At 41.4% G+C, this 17636-nt stretch overlaps 1 protein-coding gene across 3 annotated transcripts in view; it reads left to right on the plus strand.

Annotated features, from left to right (window-relative positions):
* The first annotated feature begins 795 nt into the window (after positions 1-795).
* The window catches only part of gtpbp3 (GTP binding protein 3, mitochondrial), a 39412-nt gene continuing 22571 nt past the window's right edge, over positions 796-17636 (plus strand). The window contains exons 1-3 of one of the 3 annotated variants that reach the window (XM_064936047.1): positions 796-1182; positions 10681-10943; positions 11043-11129. In XM_064936047.1, the coding sequence (XP_064792119.1) occupies positions 1124-1182; positions 10681-10943; positions 11043-11129 (409 nt within the window). In that variant the 5' untranslated portion in view covers positions 796-1123. The remainder of the gene's footprint in view (positions 1183-10680; positions 10944-11042; positions 11130-17636) is intronic. The other 2 variants (XM_064936048.1, XM_064936049.1) reach the window with 2 other exon arrangements.

The following is a 17636-nucleotide window of genomic DNA, read 5'->3' on the forward strand; positions in this document are numbered from 1 at the left end:
AGAAATGTGAGTTATAGATCTGTCATTCTAATTTAAAGCAAGTCTACGAAGCTGTAGATCTGTTCTATGTGTAATATTTCTATGCTTCTCGTTCTTAAGTTTCGTTATTGCGTCTTTTACTTTCAGTTTTTCACACCAGCTTCAAACAGATTAAAATAAAATATTTTTGGTTATGGAAAATAGATTTCACAGAGGTTTAGATGATACAATGATTCTATACACTGTACTTGTTTGCTTTGTCCCAGTGATTTCTGCATACTGCACCTTTAATGTTCCCCTGGTCATAATGTGCCTAGTACCGAGAACCGTTGGTCAGCTACTACAGTCTCAACAACATAGATTCAACCAGAGAGGAAGAGGCGAAGCGAGAGGTTTCACTCTCGCCAAAGTATGTCCAAAATAAGCCCAATGCGTTTCTAAAGGCTTATTTTGGACCTACAGTAAGCTTGTCGCCTGCCTTCCCGTGTTTAGGATAACGACTCCCATTGTAAGGGCGTAGACATGAGCATCTCGTCGTTATATTAAGATCTCTGCTACAACGTTGAACAAAACGATATTAAGTAACAAGGTCAGCGAATGATGTCATATTTACGCAAAATCAACAGAATGCAAAATTGTGCACATGATGTCGCTGCAGTAGCAGCACGGACCCATTTTGATAGCACAAAAAAGGAGGGCATATTCTTGACTGACGGTGGTTGGACCAGTTACATCCATGCATCTCTTACGAGATTGAGGACTCCAGACCAATAAAAACCATTCGTAGTATTAACACGCTTTCGTCTTTTTGGAAACGGAAAGAAATAAGCATGGAGACAGGCGATGGGAGTTTGTGCGCTGAATGTCACCGATAGATAGTAAATACAACTCTGCGTTATCTAACTTCCATATTCAAGTATTTCAGTCACCACCAGAACGTTTGACAGAATGCCTCGAGTGAATCTCACGTGAGATTCGCCTTTTGATGGTAACATTGGTAACAAACGATGGTAACATTTCACATGGACAGCTGTGGTTGTTATAGCTTCTACTGAGAATAGGGTCGACACATAGCCTAGCTATCTATCTACATTACAATGGGCAGAGCCTATCAGCTATTTGTTGTGATTAGGTTTGAATCATAATGTTGCCATGCTCTTGGGGATTGTGGAGAAGCGCTATTCACACCCTCAAGACATCCAGGTTAGTCAAAACTCTCTGAGCTAGTTGCTTTTATTTAAATTAAATGTATACTGATCATAACCATACTTCTACCGTTTTATAACCAATATTTCCCTTAATAATATCCCTTAACAAATCGATAACCCACATTTTGTTACCCAGCCATATAACAGTCCCATGATCTGACTTATCTTCCCGGTCTTAAAATGAGCAATAATAATAAATATAGTTGCAAGCAGCGATGACCCGGGGTCCAATACTTTTTTTTGTCCCGTTTTCGCTTGCTCAAATATTATGCCTTATTTTTACAAGCCATAAAATGTGTTTCTGGTACAACACCCCTCCCTGTCCAGGTATGTCTGTCAAAGCTGCAGGGGTGAGGGTTAACCTTGGGCTGGTATGTATTACAAGACTAAGGCACTAGCCCTCTGAGTCATGCTCACCTCGTGGTTGAACACTATGGAAGAGCACACAGTGCCTTCTGAAAGTATTCAGACCCCTGGTCCTTGTTCTACATTTTGTTACGTTACAGCCTAATTCTGAAATTAATTTAAAAAAAAAAATAATCTTCAGCGATCTACACACAAAACCCCATAATGACAAAGTAAAAAAAAAAAAAATGAAATTTTAGCAAATGTATTTTAAAAACAGAAATACCTTATTTGCATAAGTATTCAGACCCTTTCTTATGAGACTTGAAATTGAGCTCAGGTGCATCCTGTTTCCATTGGTCATCTTTGAGCTATTTCTACAACTTGATTGGAGTCGACCAGTGATAAATTAAATTGATTGGACATGATTTGGAAAGGGGCACACACCTGTCTATATAAGGTCCCACAGTTGACAGAGCAAAAACCAAGCCGTGATGTTGAAGGAATTGTCCGTAGAGCGCCGAGACATGATTGTGTCGAGGCACAGAATTGGGGAAGGGTACCAAACAATGTCTGCAGCGTTGAAGGTCCCTAAGAACTCGGTGGCCTCCATCATTCTTCAATGGAAGAAGTTTGGAACCACCAAGACTCTTCCTAGAGCTGGCCGCCCAGCCAAACTGAGCAATTGGGGGAGAAGGGCCTTGGTCAGGGAGGTGACCAAGAACCCGATGGTCTCTTTGACAAAACTCTAGACTTCCTCTGTGGAGATGGGTGAACCATCAGGACCTCAGACTGGGGTGAAGGTTCACCTTCCAACAGGACAACGACCCTAAGCACACAGCCAAGACATCGCAGGAGTGGCTTCGAAATAAGTCTCTGAGTGGCCCAGCCAGAGCTCGGACTTGAAAGACCTGAAAATAGCCGTGCAGCAACATCTCTGGAGAGACCTGAAAATAGCTGTGCAGCAATGCTCCCCATCCAACCTGACAGAGCTTGAGAGAAGAATGTTAGAAACTCCCCAAATACAGGTGCCAAGCTTGTAGCGTCAGACCCAAGAAGACTCAAGGCTGTAATCCCTGACAAAGGTGCTTCGACAAAGTATTGAGGAAAGTGTCTGAATACGTATGTAAATGTGATATTTTTTTAGGGAGGGAGGGAGGGAGGGAGGGCAATTTATTCCATTTCAAAATAAGGCTGTAACGTAACAAAATGTGGAAAAAGTCAAGGGGTTTGAATACTTTCAGAATGCCCTGTATGTGGATCTGCATTGCAGGTTCCAGTGTTTCACAAATCATATAACATTCCATTCAGCAGGTCGCTTTCATCCAAAGCAACTTAGTCATGCATGCATACACATTCTTTACACTATTTTACTAGCGCCATGCTCTACCAACTGAGCGACAGAGAACCACCATGTGGGTAGTGGACAACTGCACACTTCAGGGGAAAAGTGAAGAGTCGTGACATGCATAGCCTGCAAGGACTCCAAACCCTCCAATAGCACAAATACGCTGAGTGGACAAAACATGAAGAGCACCCTCCTAATATTGAGTTGCACCCCCTTTTCCCCACAGAACAGCCTCAAATCATCAGGAATGGACTCTACAAGGTGTTGAAAGGGTTCCACAGGGATACTGGCCCATGTTGACTCCAATGCATAACACAGTTGTGTCTAGTGTAGCCTAGTGGTTAGCGCATTGCACTAGTAACTGAAAGGTTGCAAGTTCAAATCCCCGAGCTGACAAGGTACAAAATCTGTCGTTCTGCCCCTGAACAGGCAGTTAACCCACTGTTCCTAGGCCGTCATTGAAAATAAGAATTTGTTCTTAACTGACTTGCCTAGTAAAATAAAGGGAAAGAAGTTGGCAGGATGGCTGTTGGTTGGTGGATCATTCGTGATACACACGGTAAACCGTTGAGTGTGAAAAACCCAACAGCGTTGCAGTTCTTGACACAAACCGGTGCGCCTGGCACCTACTACCATATCCCATTCAAATGCATTTCCTTATTTTGTCTTGCCCATACACCCTCTGAATGGCACACATACACAATCCATTTCTCAATTGTCTCGAGGCTTAAAAATCCTTATTTAACATGTCTCCTCCTTTTCATCTACAATGATTGAAGTGGATTTAAAAAGTGACATCAATAAGTGATCATTGCTTTCACCTGGATTCACCTAGTCAGTCTGTGTCATGGAAAGAACTGGTGTTCTTAATGTGTTCTGCACTCAATGTAGATGTATATTTGGCCCAACATTATATTTCAATAATGTACTGAACTGTAATGTACTGTACTGTAATGCACTGAACTGTACTGTAATGTACTGAACTGTAATGCAATGAACTGTACTGCAATGTGCTGTACTGAACTGTGCTGTAATGTACTGAACTGTACTGTACTGCACTGAACTGTACTGCAATGTGCTGTACTGAACTGAGCTGTACTGTACTGAACTGTACTGCAATGTGCTGTACTGAACTGTGCTGTAATGTACTGAACTGTACTGCAATGTGCTGTACTGAGCTGTAATGCACTGAACTGAATTGTACTGTAATGTACTGAACCGGTCACGACCTGTAGACTTATTCACGTGCTGCTGTGCGGTTTGTTGCCAATCCTTACTTTGCTACCTGCCAACTTGACGGTTTTTACTTTATAATTACCGTTTTATATATATTTTTTCTTCTCAACTTTTTCACCCAGGATGCTTTATCTGGACGTGGTTCGTCAGGACCTCCACCAGCCGAAGCTAAGCATTAACATTGTGCCTTCTAATTACAGTCGCTGCACTCGTAATATACAGGAGAACGACCGCCTTACGGCGAGGATAGCTGTGCTGCAAGCTCAGCTTCAGATGCAATCGTTAGGCAAGGGTAATTTCAGCGTGGGAAAGGATGAAACAGCATCTGTGCCACCAGTAAGTACAGATAGTAGTATAAATCCCCTCACACAGTCCCCGCAGCCAGACAACTTTGTCATGGCTTCTGGAAGGAAATGCTGTACCAGTGTTGCTCATTCAGCCGACAGTAACTTTCAACTGGTTTTCCCCATTAAGCAGCGAGTCGGAGTCTGAGGCCGAGCCTTCTCTGGTCTCTCCTCCTTCCGCTACGGGGTCTGAGACACCGAAGCCTCCCACCATTAGCTCTGACAAATTGAACACCCTACTCATTGGCAACTCCATTACCCGTAGTATTAGACTTAAAACGAATTATCCAGCGATCATACACTTTACCAGGAGGCAGGACTACCGACGTTAAGGCTAATCTGAAATTGGTGCTGGATAAAGCTAAAACTGGCGAGTGTAGAGAGTATAGAGATATTGTTATCCACGTCGGCACCAACGTTGTTAGGATGAAACTGTCAGAGATCACCAAGCGCAACATAGCTTCAGCGTGTAAATCAGCTAGAAAGATGTGTCGTATCGAGCAATTGTCTCTGACCCCCTCCCAGTTAGGGGGAGTGATGAGCTCTACAGCAGTCTCACTTCTCAATCGCTGGTTGAAAACTGTTTTCTGCTCCTGCCAAAAGAAATCATTTGTAGATAATTGGCCCTCTTTCTGGGACTCACCCACAAACAGGACCAAGCCTGGCCTGCTGAGGAGTGACGGGGTGCTCTCATCTTATCTACGAACATCGGCAGGGCTCTAACTCACCTAGCTCCACAATGAGAGAGTGCAGGCCAGCTTAGTGGAGTCTGCCACTAGCACAGTCAGTGTAGTCAGCTCAGCTATCCCCATTGAGACCATGCCTGTGCCTCGATCTAGGTTGGGCAAAACTAAACATGGTGGTGTTCGCCTTAGCAATCTCACTGGAATAAAGACCTCCTCCATTCCTGTCATTATTGAAAGAGGTCGTGATACCTCACATCTCAAAATAAGACTACTTAGTGTAAGATCCCTCACTTCCAAGGCAGTTATAGTTAATGAACTGATCATATCCTTTATATGATTGGCCTGACTGAAACATTGAATCTTTTGAGCTTTTAGTCATGAGAACTATGTAGTCTACTCAATCACTTTTTATAGCTACTGTTTACAGGCCTCTTGGGCCATATACAGCGTTCCTCACTGATTTCCCTGAATTCCTATCGGATCTTGTATTCATGGCAGATAGTATTCACATTTTTGGTAACTTTAATATTCACATGGAAAAGTCCACAGACCCACTTCAAAAGGCTTTCGGAGCCATCATCGACTCAGTGGGTTTTGTCCAACATGTCTCTGGACCTACTCACTGTCACAGTCATACTCTGGACCTTGTTTTGTTTGTCCCATGGAATAAATGTTGTGGATCTTAATGTTTTTCCTCATAATCCTAGACTATCGGACCATTCATTTTATTACATTTGCAGTCTCAACAAATAATCTGCTCAGACCCCAACCAAGGATCATCAAACGCCGTGATATGAATTCTCGGACAACCCAAAGATTCCTAGATGCCCTTCCAGACTCCCTCCACCTACCGAAGGATGTCAAGAGTACAAAAATCAGTTAACCACCTAACTGAGGAACTCAATTTAACCTTGCGTAAATCCCTAGATGCAGTCGCACCCCTAAAAACTAAAAACATTTGTCATAAGAAACTAGCTCCCTGGTATACAGAAAATACCCGAGCTCTGAAGCACTCTTCCAGAAAATTTGAACGGAAATGGTGCTACACCAAACTGGAAGTCTTCCGACTAGCTTGGAAAGACAGTACCGTGCAGTATCGAAGAGCCCTCTCTGCTGCTCGATCATCCTATTTTTCAACTTAATTGAGAAAAATAAGAACGATCCTAAATGTAATTTTGATACTGTCGCAAAGCTAACTAAAACGCAGCATTCCCCAAGAGAGGATGGCTTTCACTTCAGCAGTGATAAATTCTTGAACTTCTTTGACAAAAAGATCATGATAATTCGAAAGCAAATTACGGACTCCTCTTTACATCTGCGTATTTCTCCAACGCTCAGTTGTACTGAGTCTGCAAAACACTAAGATCAAGGGAGACACAAGTTTTTTAGTACTATATCTCTTGACACATTGATGAAAATAGTCAAGGCCTCTAAACCTTCATGCTCCATACTGGACCTTATTCCAACTAAACTACTGAAAGAGCTGCTTCCTGTGCTTGGCCATCCTATGTTGAACATAATAAACCTATCCACCGACTGTGTACCAAACTCAATAAAAAATGGAAAAACTGTTGTGCAGCAACTCACTGCTTCCTGTAAACATACAATGTATACGAAACGCTTCGGTCTAGTTTTAGACCCCATCATAGCACTGAGACTGCACTTGTGAAGGTGGTAAATAACCTTTTAATGGCGTCAGACCGAGGCTCTGCATCTGTCCTCGCGCTCCTAGACCTTAGTGTTGCTTTTGATACCATCGATCACTACATTCTTTTGAGAGATTGGAAACCCAAATTGGTCTACACGGACAAGTTCTGGCCTGGTTTAGATCTTATCTGTCAGAAAGATATCAGTTTGTCTCTGTGAATGGTTTGTCCTCTGACAAATCAACTGTACATTTCGGTGTTCCTCAAGGCTCCGTTTTAGGACCACTATTGTTTTCACTATATTTTACCTCTTGGTGATGTCATTCGGAAACATAATGTTAACTTTCACTGCTATGTGGATGACACACAGCTGTACATTTTGATGAAACATGGTGAAGCTCCAAAATGGCCTTCCTGGAAGCCTGTGTTTCAGACATAAGGAAGTGGATTGCGGCAAATGTTCTACTTTTAAACTCGGACAAAACAGAGATGCTTGTTCTAGGTCCCAAGAAACAGAAATATATTCTGTTGAATCTGACAATTAATCTTGATGGTTGTACAGTCGTCTGAAATAAAACTGAAGGACCTCGGCGTTACTCTGGACCCTGATCTCTCTTTTGACGAACATATCAAGACTTTTTCAAGGACAGCTTTTTCCATCTACATAACATTGCAAAAATCAGAATCTTTCTGTCCAAACATGATGCAGAAAAATGTATCCATGCTTTTGTCACTTCTAGATTAGACTACTGCAAACACTACTGTCTACTTTCCGGCTAACCGGATAAAGCACTAAATAAACTTCAGTTAGTGCTAAATACGGCTGCTAGAATCTTGACTAGAACCAAAATCATGTTACTCCTCCCTCTGATTTCAAGGTTTTCCTGCTAACTTACAAAGCATTACATGTGCTTGCTCCTACCTATCTCTCTGATTTGGTCCTGCCGCACATACCTACTTGTACGCTACGTTCACAAGACGCAGGCCTCCTTACTGTCCCTAGAATTTCTAAGCAAACAGCTGGAGGCAGGGCTTTCTCCTATAGAGCTCCATTTTTATGGAACGGTCTGCCTACCCATGTGAGAGACACAGACTCGGTCTCGACCTATAAGTCTTTACTGAAGACTCATCTCTTCAGTCAATCCTATGATTGAGTGTAGTCTGGCCCAGGAGTGTGAAGGTGAACAGAAAGGCACTGGAGCAACGAACCACCCTTGCTGTCTCTGCCTGGCCAGTTCCCCTCTCTCCACTGGGATTCTCTGCCTCAAACCCTATTACGGGGGCTGAGTCACTGGCCTACTGGTGCTCTTTCATGCCGTCCCTAGGAGGGGTGCGTCACTTGAGTGGGTTGATCTTCGTGGGCTAACCCTTCGGATTCGTGCAGTGGGGTAGACCTTCGTGGGCTATACTCGGCCTTGTCTCAGGATAGTAGGTTGGTGGTTGGGGGCTGTGCTTTGGCAAAGTTGGTGTGGTTATATCCTGCCTGTTTGGCCCTGTCCATGGGTATTGTCGGACGTGGCCACAATGCCTCCCGACCCCTCCTGTCTCAGCCTCCAGTATTTATGCTGCAATAGTTTATGTGTCGGGGGGGGCTAGGGTCAGTCTGTTATATCTGGTGTATTTCTCCTGTCTCGTAGCCACCGTGCATCTACACCTGCATTGCTTCCCGTTTGGGATTTTAGGCTGGGTTTCTGTACAGCACTTTACGACATCAGCTGATGTAAGAAGGGCTTTATAAATACATTTGATTGATTGATTGAACTGTAATGTACTGAACTGTAATGTACTGTAATGTGCTGAACTATAATGTGTTTTAATGTACTGAACTGTACTGTGTTGTAATGTACTGAACATAATTCTAGTGTAATATACTGTCCTTCACTGTACTGAATCTACTGTAATGTACTGTACTTTACTGTAATGTACTATACTGGACTGTCTAACACTGTACTGAACTATACTGTACTATACTAGACTGTACTGAACTATACTGTACTATACTAGACTGTACTGTACTGAACTATACTGTGCTATACTAGACTAGTGTACTGAACTATACTGTGCTATACTAGACTAGTGTACTGAACTATACTGTGCTATACTAGACTAGTGTACTGAACTATACTGTGCTATACTAGACTAGTGTACTGAACTATACTGTGCTATACTAGACTAGTGTACTGAACTATACTGTGCTATACTAGACTAGTGTACTGAACTGTACTGTGCTATACTAGACTAGTGTACTGAACTATACTGTGCTATACTAGACTAGTGTACTGAACTATACTGTGCTATACTAGACTACTGTACTGAACTATACTGTGCTATACTAGACTAGTGTACTGAACTAAACTGTGCTATACTAGACTAGTGTACTGAACTATACTGTGCTATACTAGACTGTACTGTGCTATACTAGACTAGTGTATCAAATCAAATCAAATCAATACTAGTGTACTGAACTATACTGTGCTATACTAGACTAGTGTACTGAACTATACTGTGCTATACTAGACTAGTGTACTGAACTATACTGTACTATACTAGACTGTACTGTACTGAACTATACTGTGCTATACTAGGCTAGTGTACTGAACTATACTGTGCTATACTAGACTAGTGTACTGAACTATACTGTGCTATACTAGACTAGTGTACTGAACTATACTGTACTATACTAGACTAGTGTACTGAACTATACTGTACTATACTAGACTAGTGTACTGAACTATACTGTGCTATACTAGACTAGTGTACTGAACTATACTGTGCTATACTAGACTGTACTGAACTGGACTATACTGTGCTATACTAGACTAGTGTACTGAACTATACTGTGCTATACTAGACTGTACTGAACTATACTGTGCTATACTAGACTAGTGTACTGAACTAAACTGTGCTATACTAGACTGTACTGTACTGAACTAAACTGTGCTATACTAGACTGTACTGTACTGAACTATACTGTGCTATACTAGACTAGTGTACTGAACTATGCTCTGCTATACTATTTTCACCCATTTAAACTGGTCTTGGTCAGGTCATGGTCTCGATCCACTGGTCCTTAGTCTGGGTCTTAAAAACTCTTCATCTGGATTTAAAGGATTCTGGTTCTGACTTCATCTCTGGTACTCTCACCAATCGTATACTTTTGAATCCATGTGGGTAGTGGACCAGTGCAGACTTCAGGAAACATTGTAGAGAATTGAGATGCATGGCAGCCCTCATGGCTTTCCCTCAGGGCCTTCCCTCAGGGCCTTCCCTCAGGGCCTTCCCTCAGGGCCTTCCCTCAAGGCCTTCCCTCAGGTCCTTCCCTCAGGGCCTTCCCTCAGGGCCTTCCCTCAGGGCCTTCCCTCAAGGCCTTCCCTCAGGTCCTTCCCTCAGGGCCTTCCCTCAGGGCCTTCCCTCATGGCCCGACCTCACTCAACTTTATTGGCTCACAGCGGCCATGATGTTTACGATATCAACTGCTTTTGAAGATCTTGGTCTTGAGATGCTGTACATCAAGTTTCTGAGAAATCTGTGTCCGAGTCCACGATCGACAGCCTGATCAACTCTATGCGAAGGAGATGTGTTGCGCTACATGAGGCAAATGGTCACACCAGATACTGTCTGGTTTTCTGATCCACGCCCCTACCTTTTTTTAAAGTATCTGTGACCAACAGATGCATATCTGTATCCTCAGTCATGTGAAGTCCATATATTATGGCCTAATGACTGATTTCCTTACATGAACTGTAATTTATGAAAATCTTAGAAATTGTTCCATGTAGTGTTTTATATTTTTTGTTCAGTGTATATATATATATATATATATATATATATATATATATCACACTTTTCAAGCACCCAGTCGCTTGACAATTGTATAAATGTCTCCAGCAGAGCATCTCCATCAGCGAGGGGCCTGTGTATCCCGACCAGAGCTGTATGCGATGCTGAGACCATCTTTGCCCTGTCGTCAGGCCACGGCAGGTGTGGTGTGGCGGTGGTCCGTGTCAGTGGTCCTGCCTCCTCCATGGTCCTGAGAAACATGGCAGGTCTGACCCAGGCTCTACCCCCTCCTCGTACTGCCCTGCTACGGAGGATCACTGACCCCCAGTCCAAAGAGCTGCTGGACCGAGGACTGGTCCTCTGGTTCAAAGGTCAGATCGGTCCTAGAGACAGTTATTTTATAAGCATCTCATAGTAGCTTGTTTGTCTTATCCAATGCTGTTGTGACTGTTGTTGTGCTTTCTTGTCAGGTCCCCACAGCTTCACGGGGGAAGACAGTGCAGAGTTTCATATTCACGGAGGTCCTGCAGTCATCACAGCTGTCTTACAAGCCCTAGGTAAACACACAGTCATATGATGAGAGATAAGAGATATGGAACTCGGTAAACACACAGTCATGTGATGAGAGATATGGAACGATGTAAACACACAGTCATATGATGAGAGATAAGAGATATGGAACTTGGTAAACACACAGTCATGTGATAAGAGATATGGAACTAGGTAAACACACAGTGATTTGTAGAGAAACATGGAACTAGGTAAACACACAGTCATGATGAGAGATAAGAGATATGGAACTAGGTAAACACACAGTCATTTGTAGAGAAACATGGAACTAGGTAAACACACAGTCATGATGAGAGATAAGAGATATGGAACTCGGTAAACACACAGTCATGTGATGAGAGATATGGAACGATGTAAACACACAGTCATGTGATGAGAGATAAGAGATATGGAACTAGGTAAACACACAGTCATGTGATGAGAGTTAAGAGATATGGAATGAGGTAAACACACAGTCATATGATGAGAGATAAGAGATATGGAACTTGGTAAACACACAGTCATGTGATGAGAGATAAGAGATATGGAACTAGGTAAACACACAGTGATTTGTAGAGAAACATGGAACTAGGTAAACACACAGTCATGATGAGAGATAAGAGATATGGAACTAGGTAAACACACAGTCATTTGTAGAGAAACATGGAACTAGGTAAACACACAGTCATGATGAGAGATAAGAGATATGGAACTAGGTAAACACACAGTCATTTGTAGAGAGATATGGAACTAGGTAAACACACAGTCATTTGTAGAGAGATATGGAACTAGGTAAACACACAGTCATTTGTAGAGAGATATGGAACTAGGTAAACACACAGTCATATGATGAGAGATATGGAACTAGGTAAACACACAGTCATATGATGAGAGATAAGAGATATGGAACTTGGTAAACACACAGTCATGTGATGAGAGATAAGAGATATGGAACGAGGTAAACACACAGTCATGTGATGAGAGTTAAGAGATATGGAACTAGGTAAACACACAGTCATATGATGAGAGATAAGAGATATGGAACTAGGTAAACACACAGTCATGTGATGAGAGATATGGAACTAGGTAAACACACAGTCATATGATGAGAGATAAGAGATATGGAACTTGGTAAACACACAGTCATGTGATAAGAGATATGGAACTTGGTAAACACACAGTCATGTGATGAGAGATAAGAGATATGGAACGAGGTAAACACACAGTCATGTGATGAGAGATATGGAACTAGGTAAACACACAGTCATATGATGAGAGATAAGAGATATGGAACTAGGTAAACACACAGTCATGATGAGAGATAAGAGATATGGAACGAGGTAAACACACAGTCATGTGATGAGAGTTAAGAGATATGGAACTAGGTAAACACACAGTCATGTGATGAGAGATAAGAGATATGGAACTAGGTAAACACACAGTCATTTGTAGAGAAACATGGAACTAGGTAAACACACAGTCATGATGAGAGATAAGAGATATGGAACTAGGTAAACACACAGTCATTTGTAGAGAAACATGGAACTAGGTAAACACACAGTCATGATGAGAGATAAGAGATATGGAACTAGGTAAACACACAGTCATTTGTAGAGGGATATGGAACTAGGTAAACACACAGTCATTTGTAGAGAGATATGGAACTAGGTAAACACACAGTCATGTGATAAGAGATATGGAACTAGGTAAACACAGTCATTTGTAGAGAGATATGGAACTAGGTAACACAGTCATTTGTAGAGAGATATGGAACTAGGTAAACACAGTCATTTGTAGAGAGATATGGAACTAGGTAAACACAGTCCTTTGTAGAGAGATATGGAACTAGGTAAACACAGTCATTTGTAGAGAGATATGGAACTAGGTAAACACAGTCATTTGTAGAGAGATATGGAACTAGGTAAACACACAGTCATTTGTAGAGAGATATGGAACTAGGTAAACACACAGTGATGTGATAAGAGATATGGAACTAGGTAAACACAGTCATTTGTAGAGAGATATGGAACTAGGTAAACACACAGTCATGTGATAAGAGATATGGAACTAGGTAAACACACAGTCATTTGTAGAGAGATATGGAACTAGGTAAACACACAGTAATTTGTAGAGAGATATGGAACTAGGTAAACACACAGTCATGTGATAAGAGATATGGAACTAGGTAAACACACGGTCATTTGTAGAGAGATATGGAACTAGGTAAACACACAGTCATTCGTAGAGAGATATGGAACTAGGTAAACACACAGTCATTTGTAGAGAGATATGGAACTAGGTAAACACACAGTCATGATGAGAGATAAGAGATATGGAACTAGGTAAACACACAGTCATTCGTAGAGAGATATGGAACTAGGTAAACACACAGTCATTCGTAGAGAGATATGGAACTAGGTAAACACACAGTCATTTGTAGAGAGATATGGAACTAGGTAAACACACAGTCATTCGTAGAGAGATATGGAACTAGGTAAACACACAGTCATTCGTAGAGAGATATGGAACTAGGTAAACACACAGTCATGTGATAAGAGATATGGAACTAGGTAAACACACAGTCATATGATGAGAGATAAGAGATATGGAACTAGGTAAACACACAGTCATTCGTAGAGAGATATGGAACTAGGTAAACACACAGTCATTCGTAGAGAGATATGGAACTAGGTAAACACACAGTCATTCGTAGAGAGATATGGAACTAGGTAAACACACAGTCATTCGTAGAGAGATATGGAACTAGGTAAACACACAGTCATTCGTAGAGAGATATGGAACTAGGTAAACACAGTCATTAGTAGAGAGATATGGAACTAGGTAAACACAGTCATTCGTAGAGAGATATGGAACTAGGTAAACACAGTCATTCGTAGAGAGATTTGAGTGTGTTGTCCAGAGAGTACAGAGTATCTGCTGATGCTCCAGATACTCAACTAGTCTAAAGAAGGACAGTTTTATTGCTTCTTTAAACAACAGTTTTCAGCTGTGCTAAGATGATTGCGAAAGGGTTTTCTAATGATCAATTCGCCTTTTTAAAATGATAAACTTGGATTAGCTAACACAACGTGCCATTGGAACACAGGAGTGATGGTTGTTGATAATGGGTTTCTGTACACCTATTTTATTATTTTACCTTTATTTAACCAGGCAAGTCAGTTAAGAACACATTCTTATTTTCAATGACGGCCTGGGAACAGTGGGTTAACTGCCTGTTCAGGGGCAGAACGACAGATTTGTACCTTGTCAGCTCTGGGGTTTGAACTCGCAACCTTCCGGTTACTAGTCCAACGCTCTAACCACTAGGCTACCCTGCCGCCCTATGTAGATATTCCATTAAAAAATCTGCCATTTCCAGCTACAATAGTAATTTACAACATTAACAATGTCTACACTGTATTTCTGATCAATTTGATGTTAATTTAATTTAAAAAATGTGCTTTTCTTTCAAAAACAAGGACATTTCTAAGTGACCCCAAACTTTTGAATGATAGTGTGTATATATAGTGTGTTTATATATATATAGATAGTGTGTACATATAGTGTATATATAGTGCACACTATATATATATATATATATCTATATACACACTATATATATATATATATATATATATATATATATATACAGTGCCTTGCGAAAGTATTCGGCCCCCTTGAACTTTGCGACCTTTTGCCACATTTCAGGCTTCAAACATAAAGATATAAAACTGTATTTTTTTGTGAAGAATCAACAACAAGTGGGACACAATCATGAAGTGGAACGACATTTATTGGATATTTCAAACTTTTTTAACAAATCAAAAACTGAAAAATTGGGCGTGCAAAATTATTCAGCCCCTTTACTTTCAGTGCAGTAAACTCTCTCCAGAAGTTCAGTGAGGATCTCTGAATGATCCAATGTTGACCTAAATGACTAATGATGATAAATACAATCCACCTGTGTGTAATCAAGTCTCCGTATAAATGCACCTGCACTGTGATAGTCTCAGAGGTCCGTTAAAAGTGCAGAGAGCATCATGAAGAACAAGGAACACACCAGGCAGGTCTGAGATACTGTTGTGAAGAAGTTTAAAGCCGGATTTGGATACAAAAAGATTTCCTAAGCTTTAAACATCCCAAGGAGCACTGTGCAAGCGATAATATTGAAATGGAAGGAGTATCAGACCACTGCAAATCTACCAAGACCTGGCCGTCCCTCTAAACTTTCAGCTCATACAAGGAGAAGACTGATCAGAGATGCAGCCAAGAGGCCCATGATCACTCTGGATGAACTGCAGAGATCTACAGCTGAGGTGGGAGACTCTGTCCATAGGACAACAATCAGTCGTATATTGCACAAATCTGGCCTTTATGGAAGAGTGGCAAGAAGAAAGCCATTTCTTAAAGATATCCATAAAAAGTGTTGTTTAAAGTTTGCCACAAGCCACCTGGGAGACACACCAAACATGTGGAAGAAGGTGCTCTGGTCAGAAGAAACCAAAATTGAACTTTTTGGCAACAGTGCAAAACGTTATGTTTGGCGTAAAAGCAACACAGCTCATCACCCTGAACACATCATCCCCACTGTCAAACATGGTGGTGGCAGCATCATGGTTTGGGCCTGCTTTTCTTCAGCAGGGACAGGGAAGATGGTTAAAATTGATGAGAAGATGGATGGAGCCAAATACAGGACCATTCTGGAAGAAAACCTGATGGAGTCTGCAAAAGACCTGAGACTGGGACGGAGATTTGTCTTCCAACAAGACAATGATCCAAAACATAAAGCAAAATCTACAATGGAATGGTTCAAAAATAAACATATCCAGGTGTTAGAATGGCCAAGTCAAAGTCCAGACCTAAATCCAATCGAGAATCTGTGGAAAGAACTGAAAACTGCTGTTCACAAATGCTCTCCATCCAACCTCACTGAGCTCGAGCTGTTTTGCAAGGAGGAATGGGAAAAAATTTCAGTGTCTCGATGTGCAAAACTGATAGAGACATACCCCAAGCGACTTACAGCTGTAATCGCAGCAAAAGGTGGCGCTACAAAGTATTAACTTAAGGGGGCTGAATAATTTTGCACGCCCAATTTTTCAATTTTTGATTTGTTAAAAAAGTTTGAAATATGCAATAAATGTCGTTCCACTTCATTATTGTGTCCCTCTTGTTGTTGATTCTTCACAAAAAAATACAGTTTTATATCTTTATGTTTGAAGCCTGAAATGTGGCAAAAGGTTGCAAAGTTCAAGGGGGCCGAATACTTTCGCAAGGCACTGTATATGTATATAGTGTGTATATATAGTGTATATATAGTGTGTGTATATATATATATATATATATATTTATATGTGTGTGTAGTACTAGGCTAGAGCCTAGAGGAGAAGTGTTCTTGTCGCTGTTCCATCTGGGTGTCTGTGTTGTTTCCTTCCTGCAAACACTTTCCTTGAACTTGAGAGCAATGGAGAACTGTTGTCAGCGTCCTTGCAATGTTCATGTTTGGCTGCTAGGGGGCAGTGTTATATAAATGAATGTAAACTGTGCAGTGTCTCAGATTTGCATCTTCTCAGAACAGCCAGTCAACAACAAAATACATAAAGCTGATGATTATGTAATCCTGCTATCTCCTGTAGTTATCAGCATTGTTCTTCCTTACTAATGCTGTAGTAGTACAACTGGCAACAGTCAACTGTCTCTGGTTGATGTAATGCCTTTGCAGGCCACCATATTGACAACCAATAAGTTAAGTTCTGCAAAGGTTCTAACAAAAACACCTTACCTCATTGCCAGTGTTGTTTTTGCCTCTCACAGTGACCCCAGAATGACCCTTCAACTCTGAACCTCTGACCCTATGCCTTCATGAGCCTTGAGCCGGTTAGGGGGTTTGTCTCTTTCTGGTAGTGTGTGTATTTCTCAGGAAGACAAGAGACAAGCAGCCAGCGGACACATAGCATTAAATATGCCTACAAATATACACTGAGTACGGGTCACATGCAAACAATAATGTGTTCAATGTGGATAATCAGATGAATATAATAGATTGATTCAAACTTTTACATACTTTGCAAGAAGAATGATTTCCCTAATAATCCCGATGGTACTCTGATAAATACAGAAATCAGGCTACCCGATGGTACTCTGATAAATGCAGAAATCAGGCTACCTGATGGTACTCTGATAAATGCAGAAATCAGGCTACCCGATGGTACTCTGATAAATGCAGAAATCAGGCTACCCGATGGTACTCTGATAAATGCAGAAATCAGGCTACCCGATGGTACTCTGATAAATACAGAAATCAGGCTACCCGATGGTACTCTGATAAATGCAGAAATCAGGCTACCCGATGGTACTCTGATAAATACAGAAATCAGGCTACCCGATGGTACTCTGATAAATACAGAAATCAGGCTACCCGATGGTACTCTGATAAATACAGAAATCAGGCTACCCGATGGTACTCTGATAAATGCAGAAATCAGGCTACCCGATGGTACTCTGATAAATACAGAAAT

This window comes from Oncorhynchus masou, chromosome 24, assembly GCF_036934945.1.
Source record: "Oncorhynchus masou masou isolate Uvic2021 chromosome 24, UVic_Omas_1.1, whole genome shotgun sequence".
NCBI lineage: Eukaryota > Metazoa > Chordata > Actinopteri > Salmoniformes > Salmonidae > Oncorhynchus > Oncorhynchus masou.